This window comes from Salvia hispanica, chromosome 3 (genome assembly GCF_029641045.1).
Source record: "Salvia hispanica isolate PSC_SH4W2 chromosome 3, Shi_PSC_v1, whole genome shotgun sequence".
NCBI classification, from domain to species: Eukaryota; Viridiplantae; Streptophyta; class Magnoliopsida; order Lamiales; family Lamiaceae; genus Salvia; species Salvia hispanica.
Genome location: NC_142694.1, coordinates 35,770,395 through 35,791,271, shown reverse-complemented (window position 1 = coordinate 35,791,271; position 20,877 = coordinate 35,770,395). Strand labels below are relative to the sequence as shown.

At 40.2% G+C, this 20,877-nt stretch overlaps 1 protein-coding gene and 1 pseudogene across 4 annotated transcripts; one reads left to right on the top strand and one right to left on the bottom strand.

Annotated features, from left to right (window-relative positions):
- The first annotated feature begins 2,097 nt into the window (after nt 1-2,097).
- Nucleotides 2,098-9,712, top strand: LOC148930630 (uncharacterized; annotated as a pseudogene). The gene is made up of 8 exons (XR_016136261.1): nt 2,098-2,493; nt 2,840-2,983; nt 8,504-8,563; nt 8,738-8,817; nt 8,947-9,046; nt 9,128-9,181; nt 9,260-9,425; nt 9,497-9,712. The product of XR_016136261.1 is annotated as an uncharacterized LOC148930630 (transcript).
- A 224-nt stretch (nt 9,713-9,936) lies between these two features.
- Nucleotides 9,937-17,547, bottom strand: LOC125215861 (uncharacterized). Of its 3 annotated transcripts, XM_089067032.1 has the most exons (13): nt 17,172-17,547; nt 16,790-16,846; nt 16,622-16,689; nt 14,994-15,872; nt 14,790-14,883; nt 14,475-14,636; nt 14,297-14,398; nt 13,628-14,161; nt 11,583-13,537; nt 11,363-11,483; nt 11,192-11,252; nt 10,583-10,731; nt 9,937-10,471 (listed from the first exon to the last, which is right to left on the bottom strand). In XM_089067032.1, the coding sequence occupies exons 1-13, from the start codon at nt 17,245-17,247 to the stop codon at nt 10,146-10,148; spliced, it is 4,584 nt and encodes a 1,527-aa protein (XP_088923158.1). In that variant the 5' UTR covers nt 17,248-17,547; the 3' UTR covers nt 9,937-10,145. The 3 variants fall into 3 exon arrangements, with proteins under 3 accessions (XP_088923158.1, XP_088923157.1, XP_047973383.2); XM_089067031.1 differs by having other exon boundaries at nt 13,628-14,398; XM_048117426.2 differs by having other exon boundaries at nt 13,628-14,398; nt 14,994-15,818.
- Nucleotides 17,548-20,877: the final 3,330 nt, after the last annotated feature.

Sequence of the window (20,877 nt, the reverse complement as noted above, 5' to 3'; positions counted from 1 at the left end):
TAAGAAGGCATTTCAGTTGCTCAAGGACAGACTTGTATCAGCACCAATTATCAGGGCGCCAGACTGGAATCACCCTTTTGAGATAATGTGCGATGCGAGTGACTTTGCTGTGGGAGTTGTCCTAGGACAGAAGATTGGTGGAAGAAGTTATGTGATCTTCTATGCTTCCAAGACGCTGAATCAGGCTCAGAAGAATTATGACACCACGGAGAAGGAAATGTTGGTTGTCGTACACTCGTTTGAAAAATTCCGACCCTACCTTCTTGGGTCGAGGGTTATAGTCTTCACGGATCACGCAACAATAAAGTATTTACTGGCTAAGAAAGAGTCTAAGCCGAGGTTAATCCGTTGGGTGTTGCTCTTGCAGGAGTTTGATTGGGAAGTGAGAGACAAAAGAGGAACGGAGAATAGAGTAGCTGATCACTTGAGCAGAATATATCAAGGAGAAACAGAAGAGGCCATACCCGATGCCTTCCCTGAAGAGCATTTGTACTTTCTGGAGAAATTTCCTAGACCAATTGGCTGGGAAGCAGTTTTGGCTTTAACCGGTCTAGGGGAATCTGATAAAGGGAAGCGCACACTTAACGCAGAACCGTGGTTTGCTGACTTAGCCAACTACTTGGTCACGGGAGAGGTGCCAAGATCAGACGAAGTTTCCCGGGCCCAGAGGATGAAAATCAAAAGCGAAGCCAAATACTACTTTTGGGACGACCCCTACCTGTGGAAGATGTGCTCAGATCAAGTGATTAGACGCTGCATTCCCGAATGGGAACAAAAAGATGTGCTAATTCATTGCCACACTTTGGCATGTGGAGGTCACTTTGGACCAAGGAAGACAGCAAGGAAGGTTCTGGACAGCGGTTTTTATTGGCCGACATTAAATAAGGATGCCTTTGAGTTTTTCCAGTGTTGCGAGAGATGCCAACAGACGGGGGGAATTTCAAGGAGGGACGAGATGCCTCAGGTCCCGGTGATCGTGTGCGAAATTTTCGACGTGTGGGGAATGGACTTCATGGGACTGTTCCTATCATCCTGTGGGAACACTTATATATTGGTTGCAGTAGACTATGTGTCTAAGTGGATAGAAACTAAGGCCACCACAACATGTGAATCGAAGGAGGTGGCAAAATTTCTGAAGGCCAATATTTTCAACAGATATGGAGTTCCCCGAGCCATCGTCTCAGATCAAGGAACTCATTTCTGCAATCGCACATCGAGGCTCTGATGAAGAAATATGGTGTTCACCATAGAGTGTCGACTTCGTACCACCCTCAGTCTAATGGCCAAGCAGAGATTTCTAATCGCGAGATCAAGGCGATATTGGAGAAGACTGTTAATCCGTCAAGGAAGGACTAGAGCAAGAGGCTCGGTGACGCATTGTGGGACTACAGAACTGCTTTTAAAACGCCTATTGGAATGTCGCCTTACAGGCTTGTGTTTGGCAAGATGTGCCACTTACCTGTGGGTATTGAGCACAAGGCGTACTGGGCAGTGAAAGAGTTGAACATGAAACCTATAGCTTGCAAAGAAGAGAGGAAGTTACAATTACAAGAATTGGAGAAACTTAGGCTGGAGTCATTTGAGTCTGCCATGTGGTACAAAGAAAGGACAAAGTTATGGCATGACAGGAATCTCCGGGTCAAAGAACTTCATGTGGGACAGAAGGTGCTCCTTTTCCAATCCCGGCTCAAGCTGATGCCAGGGAAATTGAAGTCTAAATGGATCGGCTCATATACCATCGTCGGCCTCCGTGCGAACGGAGCAATGGAGATCCAGGGAAGTGCCTCTAACTCTGTCCCTTTTCTTGTTAATGGTCATAGAGTGAAAGTCTATAGGGATAATTCTGAGCTGTGTGTGGTGGATGAAGTTCCACTACACGCACTCTCTACTATCGCCTAGACGGACGAGGAGGTATTCTCGATGAATTCCTGGGTCAGGTAAATGGTTGACATTTTTGAAAATATGTGCTGAACCAGGGGATCTCGAGGATACTCAAAGGGAATGTGTAAATAGTTTAATTGCTTTCGTTCTCTCTCTAGAACACAAACCTTAACCAAAAATTCGACCCAGTTTTTGTCTAATTTCAGATCTGTAGTAATGGATTCAACCCAACTCACCGGAAGTTCGCAGCAAACGGTGTACGACGCAGCCCTGTTGGCAGAATTGACGCAGAAATTGGGGAGCGTCGAGAAAGCGAAAGAAGTATACGCCCTGTTCTCCGCTAGCCTAATGACATCCGTGGCGATCATACCATCACTAACGATTCCGGCAGATTCGGCAGCACAACTGGCAGTTCTCCATGAAGAAGGGCCTCGAGACTCTGGATCTCAACATGTAGAAACCGCTTCACGGGAGGCGGAAAAAGAAGAGGTGGTGCAAGAGCGGCCGGAGGATGGTGGACAGACGAACACCGGAGCAGAGGTGGAGACCGAGAAGCAAGGTGACGAAAACCCTAGTTCTGAGGGTAAGGAAGATGGTGAGGGGGAAACCCCTGTTATAGATGACGTTGTGGAGGGGGAAACCCCTATTGTGGACAGTACTGTTGAGGGGGAAACCCATGTTGTGGAAGAGGTAACTGAGGGGGAAACCCCTACGGAAACTGGGGATGAGACCCCAACTGATTTCAGGGGTGCGACCCCTGAACCCATGGAAGAGGGGGCAACCCCAAGTGATGTCAGGGGGGAGAACCCCATTTATATTGAGGGGGCAACCCCGATGGTGGATAATCAGGGGGAAACCCCGGAAAAATTGATGGAAGAAACAGATCTACATGTGACTGGAGTACCGGAGCCCGCTGAGGGAATGGCTGAACTTGATTGTGGACCTGGTGGATGACCAGGAGGAAGACGAACCCCAGATAGACGAGAGGGCAGAGAGGAGACGAACCAGGAGGAGTCTGCTCGACGAAGTTGATGACTTAGTTCCTGATGCTGCGGAAGCAGAGGAACGTCGCCTGGCCACGAAGAGGACAAGAAAAGGAAAGGCAGCGGCGACCTCATCTACCCGGTCAAGGAAAGCTCCCTCCGTCAAGGAGGTTGAGGAGACCCTTTCCCAGTGACCGAAGATCCCTCTGACGAGGAACAAGACAAGCCTACCCATGAACCAGAATCTGAATCTGAAAAAGTTGAAGAAGAGTTTATCCCAGGACGCCCGGAAGTTTGGCTGACTAAGGAGCTGCTAGAGGCGATGAGGCAGTTCGACGATCAGAAAAGGACCACGGTGTACAAGGAAAGATGCAGCGCCGGGAAGATGGCTAAGTCTGGGAAACAATACAGCCCTAAAGAGCTTAAAATGATTGCATGTGACGAGGACTTCCGCGCTTGTATCTATTCGATCGGATTTGAGTGGTTACTGAAGCACAGCCAGGAGAGGGTGCCGGTGGACCTAGCAAGGGAGTTTTTCTCCACTTTCCGATTGAAAAACACCACTGATCTTGATGCAAACTCCATAACTTTCAGGCTTTTTAATGAAGAACATGAGATGAGCATCCGGGAATGGTCTTTGAGAATGGGGTTGTTCACCCAAGCCGAGGATGATGAGGGGATATGGAATGATAGGATGATCGGTGTGCCGAAGAATACGCCGGGTTTCAAAGTGCAAACAGCATGGGAACTGATCACCCACTCCAAGGCGGGAACGTTTAAGTCCAGCTACTCCAAAGCCTTTCACATCGAAGACCGAATCCTCCGCTTTGCTCAAACGTTTATCAGCTACAACTTGATGGGAACCGTTAATTCAGCTCTTACAACTACCGACCTTTACTTTACTTGGTGCATGGCGAAGGGCGTGAAGGTGCACCTAGGTTATTGGCTGGATCAGGCATGCCACCAAATGGCGAGCAACCCTGCGCCTCATATGTATACCTCCAACGGAACATCGAAATGAAGATTTCCAAGACCGCTCCTTTGGTAGTCATGTGCGAACCCCCGGAGATTTTCAGTGTTGATTATTTTTTCAACAAGGGGTTGCTACAAGCTCATGACGCCAAGACCTTCTTTTACTCGATAGGAGACAAGGTAAAGGCGGAGACTGGAGAAGCTGAGGAGGCCATGTCAAGTGAAGATATTGAATAGTTGCGTAAGGATGTCCAGGATATGAGAAAGGAGATGCAGTTGATGAGGAAAGAAATGGTGAAGGAACTGGGGGGATTAGAAAGGAATTGAACGGAAGTCGGGAGGAAGTGAAGACCCTGAGGGGCAATATTGCAAATTTGGCGGTGAAGTCTGCCAAACAAAATGAGCGAATGACGGAGGTGGTGGAGCTTTCAATGAAGATGTTGAAGTGGTTGCAGCAGACACTCCCCTTGACCCAGTCGAAGGTAACTCCTGGGTCCAGCAGCGAAGTCAAGCAGCCCGTCCAGAGCAGTCCCTCCGTCAAGCGACCACAACAAACGCTCAAGCAGATGATCTCCCCACCCGTTCCCAAGCAAGTGTCAGTCCCAACAAAATCAAAGTCTCTGATGAAGAAGCCAGTACCCGACCAGCCAGAACAGGAAGAAGAAGAGCCGGAGCAGCCGGCGAAGAAGAAGGTGAAAATGACCCGACCCGGAATCCCACCCCAGTCTGGCTCTCGAGGGAGCCAGCCCCAGAAGTGAGTCACCCCCATGACCAAGTAACTTTTATTTTTTTTTTTCTGCTTTCAGTTATCTGTTTTTGTTTTTGTTGCCTATTTGTGTTATGTATTTGTCTGTGTTTTCTCCCACTTAGCCCACTGCTTGGTCTAAGTGTGAGAAGTTTGTATTTTCTGTTTTGTTGTGTTTTCTCCCACTTAGCCCAATGCTTGGTCTAAGTGTGAGAAGTTTTTTGTTTTTATATATAAACTGTTGTTGTTGTTGCTGCATTGATCTCTCTGTTTCCCCCCTTCACGATGATGGCTTGGGGACAAGCTTGAGTGAAGTAGGAGGGGGAGAGGAGTCGATGCATGTATTTGTCCGCATGATAAGAGTCTTTAGGTCTAGTTTTGTTGTGTCGTGTAAGCCAGTGAATATAATACGGCATGATCCCCTTAGTGAAAGTAATTGAAAATAGGAGGTATTTCAACTTAGAAGTCTTTTCCTTTAATAAGCCAAGACAATCTGAATGAAGCGAGAATGATAGAGGATGCCTTTACTTACTTAGTTGTGAAGCCCCACTATAATAGCGAGTTATAAGCCTTAAATAACTTCGAGCTAACACATGTTAAAGGGCCGTCACTGAATGCTCAGGGAGAAGAGTTGTGAAGGAGAAAAATAGGGGGATTGGGTTATGAAGGTATAAGCTGGACGAAGTCCAGGGGAAGGTGTTATAAGCTGGACGAAGTCCAGAAGACAGAAGAGGAAAATGGAGGAATAAGCTGGATGAAGTCCAGAGAAAAAAAAGGGGAAGCAAAAAAAAATTAGAGGAGAAAATATATATATATATAAAGAAGGAGGTATAAGCTGGACGAAGTCCAGGGGGAAGTTGTTTAAGGGCAGGAACAATAATAACCGGACTCAGGAAAAAAGGAGGAACTCTCATAACCGACGCTTCAGTGGTGTGGCAATAACTTAAGAGAGAATCGATCCTAACATCCCTGGTGAGGAATGAGTGATCGAGTGAATCCAATAATTGGGTAAGTAAAAGGCTATCTTGACGAACTGACAGATTGGCTAGGTAGAGGAAGGGAAAGGGCCTATTTGGAGGAGTGCAGCCTGTTGGATTGACCTTAATCTTGTGGGGACGGTTGCCTAAAAGTTGAAGCTAGCTCATGCATACGTGTTTATGTGTTTATGTGTTTGTATGTTTTTTCTTTAAGTGTTTTAGTTTCAAATTGTGTCTAGGTCTAGGAGTCTGTCTAGAGTCTAAAGAGTCGGTCAGGGGATAACCTTGCTTGAAATTCGCCTTATTCTTTTTCTTGTCTTTATACTTGAGGATAAGTATGGTTTAAGTGTGAGCAGTTTGATAAGGCTAATATCATGCATCGGTTATATAGTGAAAAGCATTACATTTTGCTGGGTCTAACACGGTTTCTAAGCCAGGTGTGTGACAGAATCGCTAGATCCAGGAGATGCTGGAGGAAACAGTCTAGCGAAGAAATGAAGTAGAAGTGAGCAGAACCTAAGGAAAAAAGAAGGCTAGAAGAAGGGAGTCAATAGCTGAGGGCAACAAAGTCTATCTATACCTCGCTGGGCCCCACTTCAACGCCTATAAATAGAGGAGCATGCAACACACAAGATATCACTCTTTTTCGTTCACTCTTAGCTCACACACAACACACACTTGGGAAATGGGAGTTCTGGGGTAGTTTTAGGTTTCAAGGGGTCAATTCTTCAGAGAAATTCTGTCGTAACACCGTCCGCGTGAGGGCGAAGATACAATCTACTTACTTTCAGTTCTTTTGCATTCTATTTCGTTCGAACTTCACTTTTGGAAGTCGATTTGGCTGTTGATGTTACTGATTATCTATGCATTTCTTAGTTTTCGTTATATTTGTGTTATTTCGTGTTGATCTACGTTGATCATGCTGTTAAGAGTTTTATTTCAGCGAGTTGCATGTTGATTTCTGTTTCTGTCATTTTGGTGCTCGATCTGGGAATTTGGCTGTAGATCTGCGGTGTTGTTGTTGAACGGAGGTTGTTGGTTGAATCTGAAGTTATGAAATGTTTTTTTTGGCTGGAGTTTGTGTCGGATGCTTGGATCCGGAGTGGATTTAGCGTCCGAGGTTGGATCTGAACAGGGGAAGTCGAGTTATGCATGGATTTGAGTTTTCTGTTTGCTTTCTGTTTTGCTTCGTCTAGCATCCGTAGATCTGTTTAGTTTTTAATTGTTCTTCATTAAATTGTTAAAATCCAGTCTGCTCTGTTCCGATTTCGCTCATGCTGTTTTCTTCTGAGTTTTTATGCAAATTGGTTGGAGAAGATGATGTCGTTGTTAGTTAGTACCTTAGTTAGTTGTTTTTCCAGCTTTTCGTCCGTACTCTGCTTTTTCAGTTATGGTCCCCACCGTCAGTTTATTTCCCAGATCTAGGTAATTAGGATAGTTTCTCAGATCTAGTGATTGTTCGGTTTTAGTTTACGTGCATGCTTTTGTTGTTTCGCTTAGATCTAGCTGTTAGTGTAGCAGTTTAAAATCCCAAGTTTAAGTTTAATTTCCTCAACCCAAAAAAAAATGCGTGGCAGCAGCCAATCCAAAAACAATTTCCAAATCCTTGAGCATGATTATTACGCATCCATTTCTGTGGGATCGATTCCTACTTCCATGTGCTAGGTTTTAGTAAAGTGGTTGAGGGTTTTTGAAGAAGTGATCTGTGTGTCCGACGACCAGTGAGTTCCTAGACCGTGTGATCTAGCGGATTTGCTGGACCTAGGAAACCTGTTATTTCTTTCTGTGCACACAGTGACTGCCCACACACTTGTTGTGTCCTCTTCAAGTTTTAACGGTAGTCAAGGATTGATGTTGTGCTGATATTGTGTTGATATCAAAATCTTGAAATTTTACATTGTGTTGATATTGTATTGAAGCTGTGTTGAAGTTGTGTTGAGGAGTTCGGAGTTTGTACAATATATAAGTTTGCATTTTATCACTACCCTATATATATATATATATATATAGAGAGAGAGAGTTGTGATCAATGTCGAACCAATTTTAAAGACCGAACTAGAGACCAAATCTGGGCCATTAGATCTAGTTTTTTTGATGAGATGTGCTGCTGCGAAATTTTTTTCTTCTTCATTACTAGCCCATGTTACTTCATTATATAGGTTTATTACTTCATTCTGTACTTCAAATGCTTCTACACATACTTCATTCCAACAATTTATTACATTATTCAATGTGTTTATTAAACCATATTAGCGTCATGGCGTTGGTGATAGATATTGTAGAGAGAAAGACCGACACACAACGGCGAAACCACATTTACGTACTGGAATGAAGTAAAAGCTCACTAGAATGAAGTAAAAACCTACTAGAATGAAGTAATACATTCTGGAACGAAGTTAAATCTTCGTAACATGTTAGTATGACTTATTTACCTTCGGATGAATTAAAATAGGCTCGTGATGAAGGCGAAAATAATTTATAAATTTCTGTATTTTATCCATAAAAAACTAGATCTAAAAGCCCTAATTTGGTAGGGTTCGGTGGTTCGGTCTTTAAGAGTGGATTTGTGGATAATAGGACTCTGTATGTATATATATATATATATATATATATATATATATATATATGTTTGTGTTAAAATGACAATCCCTCTTAAAATGACAATGTGACACCACTTATACAGCAATATTATAAACGCTACACAACAATATTACAAACACTACAAAGCAATAATGATTGGCTAGATTGTTGTATAGCGTGTCGGATATTGCTGGACAAGAAAAATTGTTGTATAAAGAGCAACAAATTGTTGGCCGTCTTTTTCAAAAAAAAAAAAAAAATTTGCCACGTGCAACTTATTATTCGTCCACGTGTACAAATGATTGACTAGGAATGGTGGTATGGTGTTATTTTAAGGGGTGGTGGCACCCTAACATGCCCCTAAGTATCCATATTTTCTGGGTCAGGAGCCTACATTGCCGAGTCATGTTGAATTCCTGCTTGAGGTATGTGCTTAGCTTCGAATTTTGCTGTAATTGATTTTTATTTAACCTAATTTGGCATAACAAGTTGAGCCCCAATTGGAGCTCAAACCGAATTTCTAGTGAGATTGGTTTTTTCAACAACAGTCTGAAAAGATAGTCACAATCTTGAATTTTTAACTGAACATGTTGAATCAGTGCATGGGAGAAGCTGGAGTGGATGGTGCCCTTATAGTGCAACCCATTAATCATAAATTTGATCACTCATATGTCACAAGGTTAGTTTCTCCTGTGAGGCTTTCGGAATTCGGTTTTGAAGTAGCATTTTACGAGTTGTGTTAGTTTGAAGCTGAGATCTTTTTATGTTGTTCAATAGCTTTCTTTACATGGGGTTAGTTTTTGGGCAGTGTCTTGAAGAAATATCCATCGAAATTCTTTGGTTGCTGTCTTGCGAATCCGGCTGAAGATGGAACCGGCGTCAAACAGCTGGAAGAGCTCATTTCCGAGGCTAGAAAATCTTGAGTGTCAATTTATCATACACTTTTTGGTTCTGTAAAATCATATTCACATTCAAGTATGTCGTTCCAGGATGGCTATCGCGCTGTGCGATTCAATCCGTACTTGTGGCCATCTGGTCAGTTGGTATTGTTCTTGCCCGAGCTCTCTTGTTGTATGTTTTCTTAGCAAACTGCCGGAGTTAATATTACTGTGTCCTTGCAGATGACAAATGAAGTTGGGAAGGCGATGTTTGCCAAAGCTGGAGAGCTCGGTGCTCCCATTGGCTTCATATTGTTTGAAGGCGATGTCCATACCCATATGAAGATTTGTCCGATCTTGTAACAAAAGTGGTGTCGAGCTATGGTGCTAACCGCATCATGTGGGGAAGGTAACAGACATCCTCTTGTAGATTCAATAGACAAGAAGAATGGACGAGTAACATGTTCGAAATTGATACAGTGACTTCCCTTTCGTTGTCCCTGAATGCGGTTACAAAGAAGCAAAAGAAGCAGTGTGGCAACTGCTCCAACAAGCGCAGTTGTCATCTTCTAAGTCGGAATGGATCATGGGTCGAACTGCTAATCAGATACTCTTCAACAACCCATCATCGTCTTCTTAGATATCGAGCTGAACGCTCCCGAAGCATTTGCTATCATATTGATAGTAGCCCACTTCTCTATGACTGACCGCAACCGGAGTAGCTTCAGCCTTCATGGTTTGATAATGTAAAATTGTAACCAAACTTATCTATCTTCCAAATTGAGGTTTGAGGTTAATGAAGCTCCATATATTATTTCAAGTCTATAGAATAATTTTCAACGAATCTAAAATTCATGATTTTTTCAATTGACTTGTAAAGTTGTATAATGAACAAACCCTAAATACATATACCAGCAAACTAAAATAGGAAGACTGCATTAAATTATTGCCATTTCTATGAAAAATGTTTATCATCGACTATTCCAATTGACCTCTAAAGGGCCAAGGCTTCTTCTCACTCAACTCAACCCCCAAAATAAATTAAAGAATTAACCTCTACAAAAACTGTACAAAACTCTAGTCATGTACAATAATTGTGAACAAATCAGTACAACACTTTTTCTTCTATTTAATCTTCAACGTGCTGAATTTCACCCATCATGATCCGATTGCTAGTGACCTTGAAACCAAGAAGTGCAGGATCAATCTGTTTGCCTTTCTTGCCCTTCTTTTTGTTTCGAGCCCCAGAAGCTCCATCTAGCGCCTCTGAAGCTGCTGCTGAAGCATGAGTTTCTTGAGGTGTTGGCTTCTTAGCGCTGCTTTTAAGCATATCACTGAACGACGTTTCCAATACATCGGCATCATTACAGGATGATGTTCTTCGGAACTGCACATCTCTTCTGCTAGCCGCTTCAACATTTCCTACAGCTGTAACACCCACCTCCCTTCTCACTCCTGCAACCATGTGGTGAATTAGAGAACATTATTGTGATTTAACAATCACACAAAGTTAACATCCTCCTCAATGTTTACTCAACGTTCTACAAAATTTATGCCACATCTTACCATCAGGAGTTACTGCACTTGAAACACTTTTCCCTCTGACTGACTCAACATTCAGCTCTGACAGCGCTTCCTGTGAAGATGCAGCTCGTGATACAGGCGGACGCCTCAGCAAGACATTCTCTGGTCCTTTAGAACTGGATAATCTCAACCTAATCACAACTACACTAGTGAGAACTGAATCCAAAAACAAGTTGTCTGCAGCAAGTTCAGGCAAGCATAATAGGCATACTTCGAAGGCATATGAATATTAAGGCCAAATGAAGTGCAAATATCTGTAAAGATAAAAGCCAGATAGAATTGATATGATTTCAACCCAAATATAAATGCAACTTGAATCCCTAGCAACATGCATAAACATCTAAAACAAATGCTTTTGATTTCAGGCCGACTAATCTCATCACATCACACCGCTTCTATAGAATCTTCATGAACCTATCCATTCAGCTTTACTTAAAGCTAATCCAACATGCCTCCACACATCAAAAAATCTTTTGGCCCACATATAGTAGCTAAATATGAGTGTAAGAAATTATAAAGTTCACTGCTGGTATACTTTAAATTAAGCTTGATGAGTGTATCACTAAAGGCAAGCAGCCAATTTTTTCTTACCTATCCTTAGCAGTGTCCTCAGGAACAGAATCATCAGATCCAATTTTGATATTCTGAACACCTGACCATTTTATCCACATCAAGTGTTTGTCAACTCTAAAGGATATGAAGGAAACAAAAAGCATATAAAAAAATTAAGGACAAGAAAATTAAGGAATCTTTAAACAATACCAGCAGAGCCAAGTGACTTATTCCTGCTTAGGACATTGACCGGCATTTCCCTTTCCCCTCTGTCATTAGAAGTTAAGCCAGCCTGCTCAATTAAGCCTTCTTGAGCATCAGAAATTATGCCCTGAACATTGCCTTCCTTAGTGAGCATTTTCGTTCTTTCTACATTGGTAAGTGCTAATATAGCTGCCGCGATGTTTTTACTAAAACTTTCATTGCTTACCTCATCAACAGCAGCAGCAATCATTCCTCCACGTTTAGATCGATAAGGCAATCCACCAATTTCCAGGATACTGCTTATTCCCTCAGATGGTCGATTCTGTGGTGGCAGACCTGAATCAGAATTAAAGGACCCAACAGTGAATGAGTTGTTGAAACCAGATTCCTGGTCTGAAAGAGCACCGAATGACTGGTTTGACATGCTCCTATGGCGATGACCTGAAGGTGGCCTTCTCTCATTTGGTACTCCATTAATCATATCAGTGTGGTCACTTGATGCGTGGCCAGTTTTCTGCTGTAGTAGCTCCATAAGCAATCGCTTAGAACTGTCATCATTTGATCCAGCTGACATCCACAAACTAGGGTCTTCAGTATTTCTTTTGGCATCTATCTCTCTCCTCTGCCTTTCATTATGAAGGTGTTGTTGAACTCTAGACTCCATCCAATCATTCGGTAAATGACCATTATTATCAGACCAATGGCCCTCTGTTGTATCCATTCGTGAATCATGAAATTGATTGGAATGTAAAGGGTGGTTTATATGCTGAGAAAACATGCCAGACGAGAATCCTCCGCCTTGACCACTAGATTGAATCCGTGCAATCTGCTCCTGCATTTCTAGGCCACGAGCCAATGAATTCACAACATCACGATTTACCCCAGCAGGACCCACAGGCAATGACATTGAACGCTCAAAAGGTAACATGCCAGGCTCATAAAGACCATGTTGGAGTCTGTCATGTACAGAAAGGTTGCGTTCAAGAAGGTTGAGATGCTCCTCCGGAGGTGGAATTTGTTGGGAATAAAAGTCCAATGGACCAAATCCAGCAGTGATGGGTCTATTAGAGGCAGAGGGATTTCTGTGAAAATTACCAGCATCATCAAGCGACCACCCAGGGTTGATTGGCCTTTCTTCCATTTCCAATCGCTGCCTTAGCCCCAAAGGCAACTGCCTCCCATGCAGCTGATCTTGCTGAATGATCTGTTGATCCAGGGGGTGAATTTGCCCACGCCTTCCGCGTGACAAAAGATCCACTAAATCATTTTGATGCCCTTGATGAGGCACTTGACCAAATTTTGCTTGAATTAGCTGTTCAAGGGATGGATCAGAATGCCTAGAAGAAAATAGGGAGCGTTGTTGCCTATCATTCAGAATTTGCTGCTTCAACAAAGCCTGTTCAAGAGCAGCACGAGACTGCCCAAGACCTGACTCGCGCATTTGACTCTGCGGCAACTGCTCAAGAAGAGCCTGTCTTGCCTGAGACTGCTGTTGCTCTTTCAACAACATTTGCTGCTGATGGAACTGCTCTTGTTGCTGCAGCTGCTGCTGTTGTTGAAGTTGGATCTGCCTCTGCTGCTGCCGCTGAAGGGCTAATAGATGTTCCATATCTTGCCCCATTTGATTACCAAGCAGTTTGTGGTGCATCAACTTAGTAGATGGGGCCCCTTCTAGCATTGCATCACTCATGTGCGTATTAAGGGAAGGCACCACACCATGCTGCTGGAGATGCTGCTGCTGAAGTTGCTGCTGCAATAGCTTCTCTGCTATATCAAATTGGCTAAATTCTTGGTCCATTCTGGAAGATAGGCGACCATCAATGACATCTTGGTACGAATGTGAGCTGCTGCCAAAAGCATCATTCCATGCCTCTGGGGTGTGAGCCTGATTAGCCATGGCACTGAAAGGGGAAAGTCTACCACCAGGTCCTGCATTTACAAGTTTCTCCTGCACGCCTCCACTGAATGGAGGTGCCTGTTCACTCCTTGTGTGTGTACTGGCAAGCTCAGACCATCTAAAAGGATTTATTTTATTGTCGTTCTGATTTGACAAACCAGACTCTGTCATTTCATGAGGGAGATGCGACTGGTTCCCACTATTTGTGGCAGTTTCCCCATATACTCTCGACATCTTTCCTATCGCACCGCCACCACTACCAGGTCTTCCAGGAAACACAATTTCTGTTTCAAAATAAAGATAAAAGAATTAGAACTATATTCCATTGTGATGGTAAAGAAAAACTAATAAAAAAACAGTAACAATGAACCAACCTTCATCTTGGACACCAAAATCGTTGAAATCTTTTCCCTGGGAGTACATGTGTTGTGGCAGATGACGATGACTGTCAGGTACATTTGACTGACCTTGATGTGAAGGGATATTATCAAACTCATGTAACTGCCATCTGGATCCATCCACTACAGTGGAAGAAACAGATTCAGGAACTGGAGCACCAGCTTGTAAGCATGTTTCAGATGCACCCTCCATTACAGCTGACTTTACTAAATTGGAACTCAATTCATTTCCACTACCATACTCATGTCCAAATTTCAATTGAGGCATAACATCTCCCAATTCAAGGAAGGGTGAGTCATCAGGTGCATCTTCCAAACGAACAGGTAAGTCGGCCCCAAAAAACCCTTGCTCAAACCATGAAATGATGTCCACCCCAAGAAAAGGTCCTTGTATCTCCCCTTGAGGATCCTGATAATACAAACTCAATTCCTCTGGAGGGATTCCTCTATCCAGCTGATATTCATTGGCTCTGCTCCCAGTCTTGTGCAGCTCATCAGACCAGAACTGTTCTGATGTTTGAACAGATAAAAGAGAGTTTGATTCACGGAGTATATTGTTTACATCAAATGGTGAGACAGATTGGAGACTCTCAAACAAAGGGTGATGATTGACAGCAGCACCTGCAACCTTTAGCAGCAACTCACCATATTGAGCACCATTTAGAGCTTGCAAACGGCCAATATCCAGTTCTTTCCCGTTCATATTCTCTAAAACTTCATATTGTTCTTCATAATTACCAATTTTCTCTGTAGTAAAGTTAAAAAATATTCGAGTAAAAGTATAGACTTCAATATAATATTCAAAATGCAGTCTAGTTCTCACCATTTAGCAGACCTCCTTTTGATGAAGTATCGTAGAATATGCTATCGACACTAGCTTCATGAATATCAGCTGATGATTTATCGAAGTTATCTGGTATATCTTCAGTGACATCAGCAGAGAAGGAAACCTGTCTTCCGTTGGAGAATTCAACGTCTGCCACTTCTATAAGAAGCATAAAGAAATATTATAAACATAACCAAAAGGGATAGAGAAGTCAAGGCAAGAAATATTAGTGATATAACCAAAAGAAATAGAGAAGTGGAGGCAAAAACGGGCAATTTAAAAGGACAAGTGCATCAGTTATGCATAAAACACCTGAAAAGCTATCACCAGATCTGCCCGTCTTAAGTGCACTGTACAAGGCACCACTGCTAGTTATTTTACCCTTACATATGTCACTCAGTACAGCCTGTTACAGAAAGCATAGTTCGTAAAATTTCTGCAAGGCATCCTGTCTAAAAGTATCAATAATTTAGTAGAAAACTTATGAATAGATATACAAGGATTCATAAGCCACACCTCTTGCTCAGCGTCCGGAGCAACAAAAGCTAAAGGTTCTGCAGCCTCTAATTGAGTTATTGGGGGTACTTCCTCAAAAGTGTCTGGCACAGGGGCAAGGGATGACTCCAGCTTTTGCTTACGATATATGTCAAGTAGTTTGCCTCTGGGGTAAACAAATTTTCCATTTTTATCACACTGAGCCGCACCAATTGGAGAAGATGATGAAGGTCTTCCAATGGAAGCAGAAGATCTACCACGCCCTACAGTAAAGCCCACATTTGAACCATCAACTCTTCCCCTTTCAGGTCCAAATCCAGGAGCAGTGCGTTGACCAGATCCAGCAGGATTCCCCTCCATCCTATGCCGAGGCCTCCACTTATCACGAGAATCAGTTACACGCTCAGGACCAGAACGACTATTTGAAACAAATGGTTGGCTTTCATTATGGGACTCTTCCTTCTCCACATCTGCCCTTTTATCCCCCCGAGAATCCTTTTCTTTGTCATCAGGGCCCCACCTTAAAGACCATTTGCTATCACGCCTTGTTTCATGGCCAGCACTGCGATTATTAACATCATGCCACCTGTCAGTTGCTGGCAAAGATCTGTTCTCAGTAGGTTCTCTGGCCGGAGCATTGTCAACCCGTCTGTCCATCTTCCTCCGATCCTTTCGCCCAAACGTTCCAGTTTCCCTTTCTTCTTCACGCCAGCGGCGAGCACTGTCAGGTTCAGGAGCAATCTTTCTCCAATCTTTTTTTTCCTCAGGGACATCTGAGCGCCAAACCTCTTTTTGGTTCAAATCAGCAGAGGTGCCAAGAGACAGAGAACTTGGGCCACGGGCTTCCTGATGAGAAGAAAAATAATACTCCCTCCGTCCCACAAAAGATGTCACACTTTCCTTTTTAGTTTGTCCCACAAAAGATGTCACATTTCCCTTTTTGGAAAAAGTTCTCTCACATGAATATAAAAATTATATTTTCTCTCTCCATTTAACACACAAAACAAAACCTCCTAAAATCCCATGCCATCCCACAAGTGTGACATCTTTTGTGGGACGGAGGGAGTATGTGATTATCTGAACATAAAAGAAAAACTAGAAATGTAGCGAGGAAACCAGTAGTTTTAGTTCCTCAAGATCAAAAACCAATACCTTATTATTAAAAATTCTAGTTAAGTGGTATAACATTTGAAGTGGTCAGTTTTAGCAGGCTTTGCAAAGCTATAATATATGTTCAAAATGAAACATTTTTTTACAGGAGGCTAGAACAAAAATACGTGTATAACTAGACAGAAGGCTTGCAAAAGGCATCAAAACAGAAACAAAAAATTGAAAATATTAACAATTATATACATGTACAAAATTGCCAAGCCAACAACATTGATACAGTGCACACTGCACAAAAGCCTTCATCAATCTAGATATTGCATATTAGTATGTGAAATCTTCAAGTCTCCAGCTTAAAAAACAAAGATGTTCATCTAACATGTGTCTATTGATTCAATCACGAATCAAGGCTGAGAACTAGGAGATATTATGAACTATCCAAACTAGTAATCCTCTAATCCAGTTCATCAATGAGTTAATTTAAGAAATCAAGTGACAAATTCTATCAGGTATGCATGGGGACTGAAGATTATCAGATTTACCATTTTTGGCTCATTTGGCTTAGCATACAGCCACTGTGGGGACAGAGGAATCTCAGAAGCTGCTTGATCTGCAGAAAATACACATAGATTTAAGGCAATAAGATGTAAGGATACAGAAGATACACAAGGTGCCAGGTAGAATAAATTGGCAAGCAAAACAATTATTACCCTTTGACTCATCCAGTGATCCCATCAACCCCTTGTCCTCATCATTTCCAGTGGAAGCTTCAGTACCGAAAATATTACCAGAATATATCAGTTACAGATTTTTAAAAATAAAGCGAAAAAAACAATCAGAGCACAAGTAAATAGACTAGAATTCACTCAATCCCAGCAGAACCAATCAATCTTAAGAACTCACTCGATAAGTTGATACTAAATCAGAAGTGAAGAATCTGATTTGAAACCCTAGGATATAGGTCGATAGCTACATTGCAAAAACAGATCCAAAACAAAGCACGGATTCGCACATGATATAGTCAAATCCAAACAAAGCGAGCAAATCGATACAATCACTAGTCGATAAGAATTCAAAAAAATCAAAGATTACCTTTCGGAATCCAAGATTGATCGGACGGCTTCGAACCGATGAGATCCTCCGGGAGATCCAGTTTACTTTCCGCCATCGCAACAAATTGATATTCCAGAGAATTTCAGGTAACAATCAAACACAACGAACGGCGAATCACACACGAAACAAACAAATAGTGAGAGCGAGATTGAGAGAGAAGTGAATCCGCGAGTGGCGATACAGAAATATCAGAGTGAGAAAGATTCCAGATGCAAATTGGGGGATGTATGCATATGTGATATGTATAGGTAGAGCGAGAATTAGGGTTTGTGAGAGCAATTGGAAAATGCAGAGAGAGAAAATGTGATTGAAGAGGAAAAACAGAGAGGGTGAGGGTTTGGGTGGTCAGAACAGCCAAATCAAATAATCGAGAATTATTATTTTTTTATTTTCGAATAAATCTCAGATTTGCAAAAGGCCCCCTTTCAGTTTTTCCTTCTATTAAAGCCCATTGAAAATAAATTGGTATATGAAGGGAAAAAATTATGAATATTGCTAAAAATGATAATAGATTGATTTTTATAGATTGACTAAAGTAAACAAAATGAGGCTTTTATTTATAGACATAGAGGAGAATATTTTCTTTTTTGAAAAAGTTGTAAAAGGATCATTTTCCGTTACAAATTAGGTGGTTGTTTATAAACTCGGCTTGAATTGCTTTTATGGATTCATTCCTTTTTATTTTTTCGGTAAACAATCGATTGACATTTGTATTCAATTTACTCCATTAGTATAATAGACGGATAATACAAGCTAAGATTATTCGAAAATTTCTCTTTTTGGATCGTCTTATACTCCCATTATAGTTCAGTCATTTCTCTTTGTGGGAAAATTCGATATACTTAATTTCGCTTACTTTATTCATTTTCTCTCTCTCTCTCTCTCTTTCATATTTTAGTCATTTTCATATTTTATTCTCTCATTATTTGTCTACTTTGTTTTCTCTCGTACTATTTTATTTTCATTTCACTTAACTCTCTGTATATATTTATTTTTAATCTTCGTATTCAAAATAAAACATCGCAACAATATTAGTACGAATCTTTGACCTTAAAAAATAGTTTACGTGGCAAAGTTGAATACTGCAAGACTCTCACTGGCGATATGGCTTGAGTTTAATTCAGCACTAAAGCATATTTCTTTATCTCGTGTAGTTGGTTGTCGTTTGCTTTCGGTGGATTATATTTTTCATCTTGTGACAATGTAGTGGTCCCACCTACGTATAATATAATGCTCTAAATACTACTCTTTCATACTATGTGCTTGTCTAGCACACGGTATGTAATAAAGGGTTATAAATCGATGATGGTATCTTTTATTATATTGATATTATTAACATCATGTTTTGTATGATATGTTAAAATTAAATATATGTAATACATTAGTTATAATTCAGAGTTATATTAATTAGACCAAAACTTTGGTAAGTAGTCGCTTACCTTGTGTTTTTCTTCCTCAACAAGTTGAATTATCCATATATTCTTTTAATAGATGCATGCAAGTAGGACTGAAGAATGAAATCAATTTTATAGATATAGTAAATTATTATCGTATAATTTATAAGTTTAATTAATATATATTCATGGTGTTAATGATTTTATTTAAATATTCACACAACATAAATTACTTACTTTTATATACTCCCACCATAGAGTGGCACACACCCACATAAAGACTAACTCTATTAATCTATACATCTATACAATATATAAAAAGAGAGTTTTGGGGTGTTTAGGGAAATAAGAGGAATTTTGAGGATATTTAGGAAAATACTTATTTAAAATAGATATTAAAATGAACTAAAAGTATATAAAATGTGTGATTAAGGGTTTGTTGGTTATTTAGTTTTCATAGTTAGTGGATTAGTGGTATGGTCGAAATTTTCTAAAGTAAATTTAATTTAATATTCTACTTGTATGTTGTTTAACATTTGATAGTATTCTCTTTCTATTTTTATTACAGAAGTTGGAAAGCTTCATAATCAACATTCAAAGGACGACATCTAAGAGAGTATCAGATTCGATCGAAGCATGATTGGGCTTCCGTTTCGTTTTTCTCCTCAACAACCAATGTCGCCTCTTCGAGGTATTTACTCTGTTTTTTTTCTTTGTAATTGTTGTTAGCGTTAAGAAAATAAGCTGAATTTAATGCTGGTTTCTTTTAGTTTTGTACGTATTGATTGTCGTGTTTGGAAGAGATTGTGTAGATCAAGTGAAATTGTGAGATTCTATTGCTAAAAGTATATGATTTGGGGGTTTTACTGTTGCATTTATATATTCTTCGTAATTGTGTAATCAAATTGGTGATATCATGAATATAAATATGATATGATCGTTTTTTAGTTCTGTTAATGTTGATTGTGATTTGAAGTGTATGACATTCTGCAAAATAATTGGGAGTTTTTAAAATTGTTTAGATTTTATGTTGGCAATTGTGTATTAAGCATGACAAATGATGTTGTGTTATTTCAATCATATCGAATTTGTATCTGTGCAGTCTTGTTTTTCAAGTGCTACTAATAAGAATGTCAACTGGTAGAAATGTTTTCATTCATTTTGAGTGTGTTGAGGGTAGATATCGCAAGTCGATGTATGGGATCATATACTTTGAGCAAGAGAAAATTGAAACATTTTCTCACCTAGCATAGTTTGGCAATGGCCACCTAAGGAAATAATTTACAAGCTTTGTTGAGATTTATTAGAAAGTCAATGGAAGCCAAATGAGAAAAAAGAATAGCTTGAATACATTGAGATTTCATTCCAATTTTTTTTTTAATTATTTTTCAAATACTAGATTGCCATTTAATTTTAAAACTTTTATTAAATTAAATATATATAATTTAAAGGTAAGTGGAGTTAGCGGGAGGTTTTAATATGTCAATTAGTGATAATCTTGGAGGTATAACTGTATAAGAGTATACCGTTCAGAGATAATAAATATTTGGGATATAGTACATTGTATGTTGGTGAAGTTTTAAATTTACGGCTATGGATCAAAGATGATGTTGTTTTTCTCAATCTTTTTTATCAATTTGTAACTACAGATTTGTACGTTTTGTGAGCATGCCCGAGATTTTTGAGAGAATTGTACATATAGAACGAGAAATTTTGCAGATTGATAGTTCAACTCAATCTAATGAAAATCCTACGGCGGGCGAGGAAGGTATATAGGCATACCCTATTAATGAGAATATCATATGTAGTAGGGACATATACAATATAGTGGATTTTCTCTCTTAGACTATACTACTTGGTAGTATATGATTTACATATCAAACACATTGTGTTATTAGGGAACATATCAACAGATGTTTTAGTTTAAAGTTAATGTAGTGTGTAAAGAAGTTTATTATGACTATTTATTATGGTTCAATATTGATTGCATAGTTTTTTATTCTCTTATAACTAAAATTGTTACTCATATTTTTCGTTGTTAATATTGATTCTAATTTTATTTAATTCATTTAAATTTTAGTATCAATTAATATTTTAAAAATATATCAATCTGTGCATAGCACGGACATGATACTATTTAATTATAAGACCTGAGATATATGTAGGGATTAACTATCATTTCGAATATGATTGGCCTATCTTAGGTGATCCCGAAATTCAAATTTTGAGATAATATAAACTTGAATGTATCTAAAATATTTGAAATACTAAAAATTTTGTAACCAATTAAT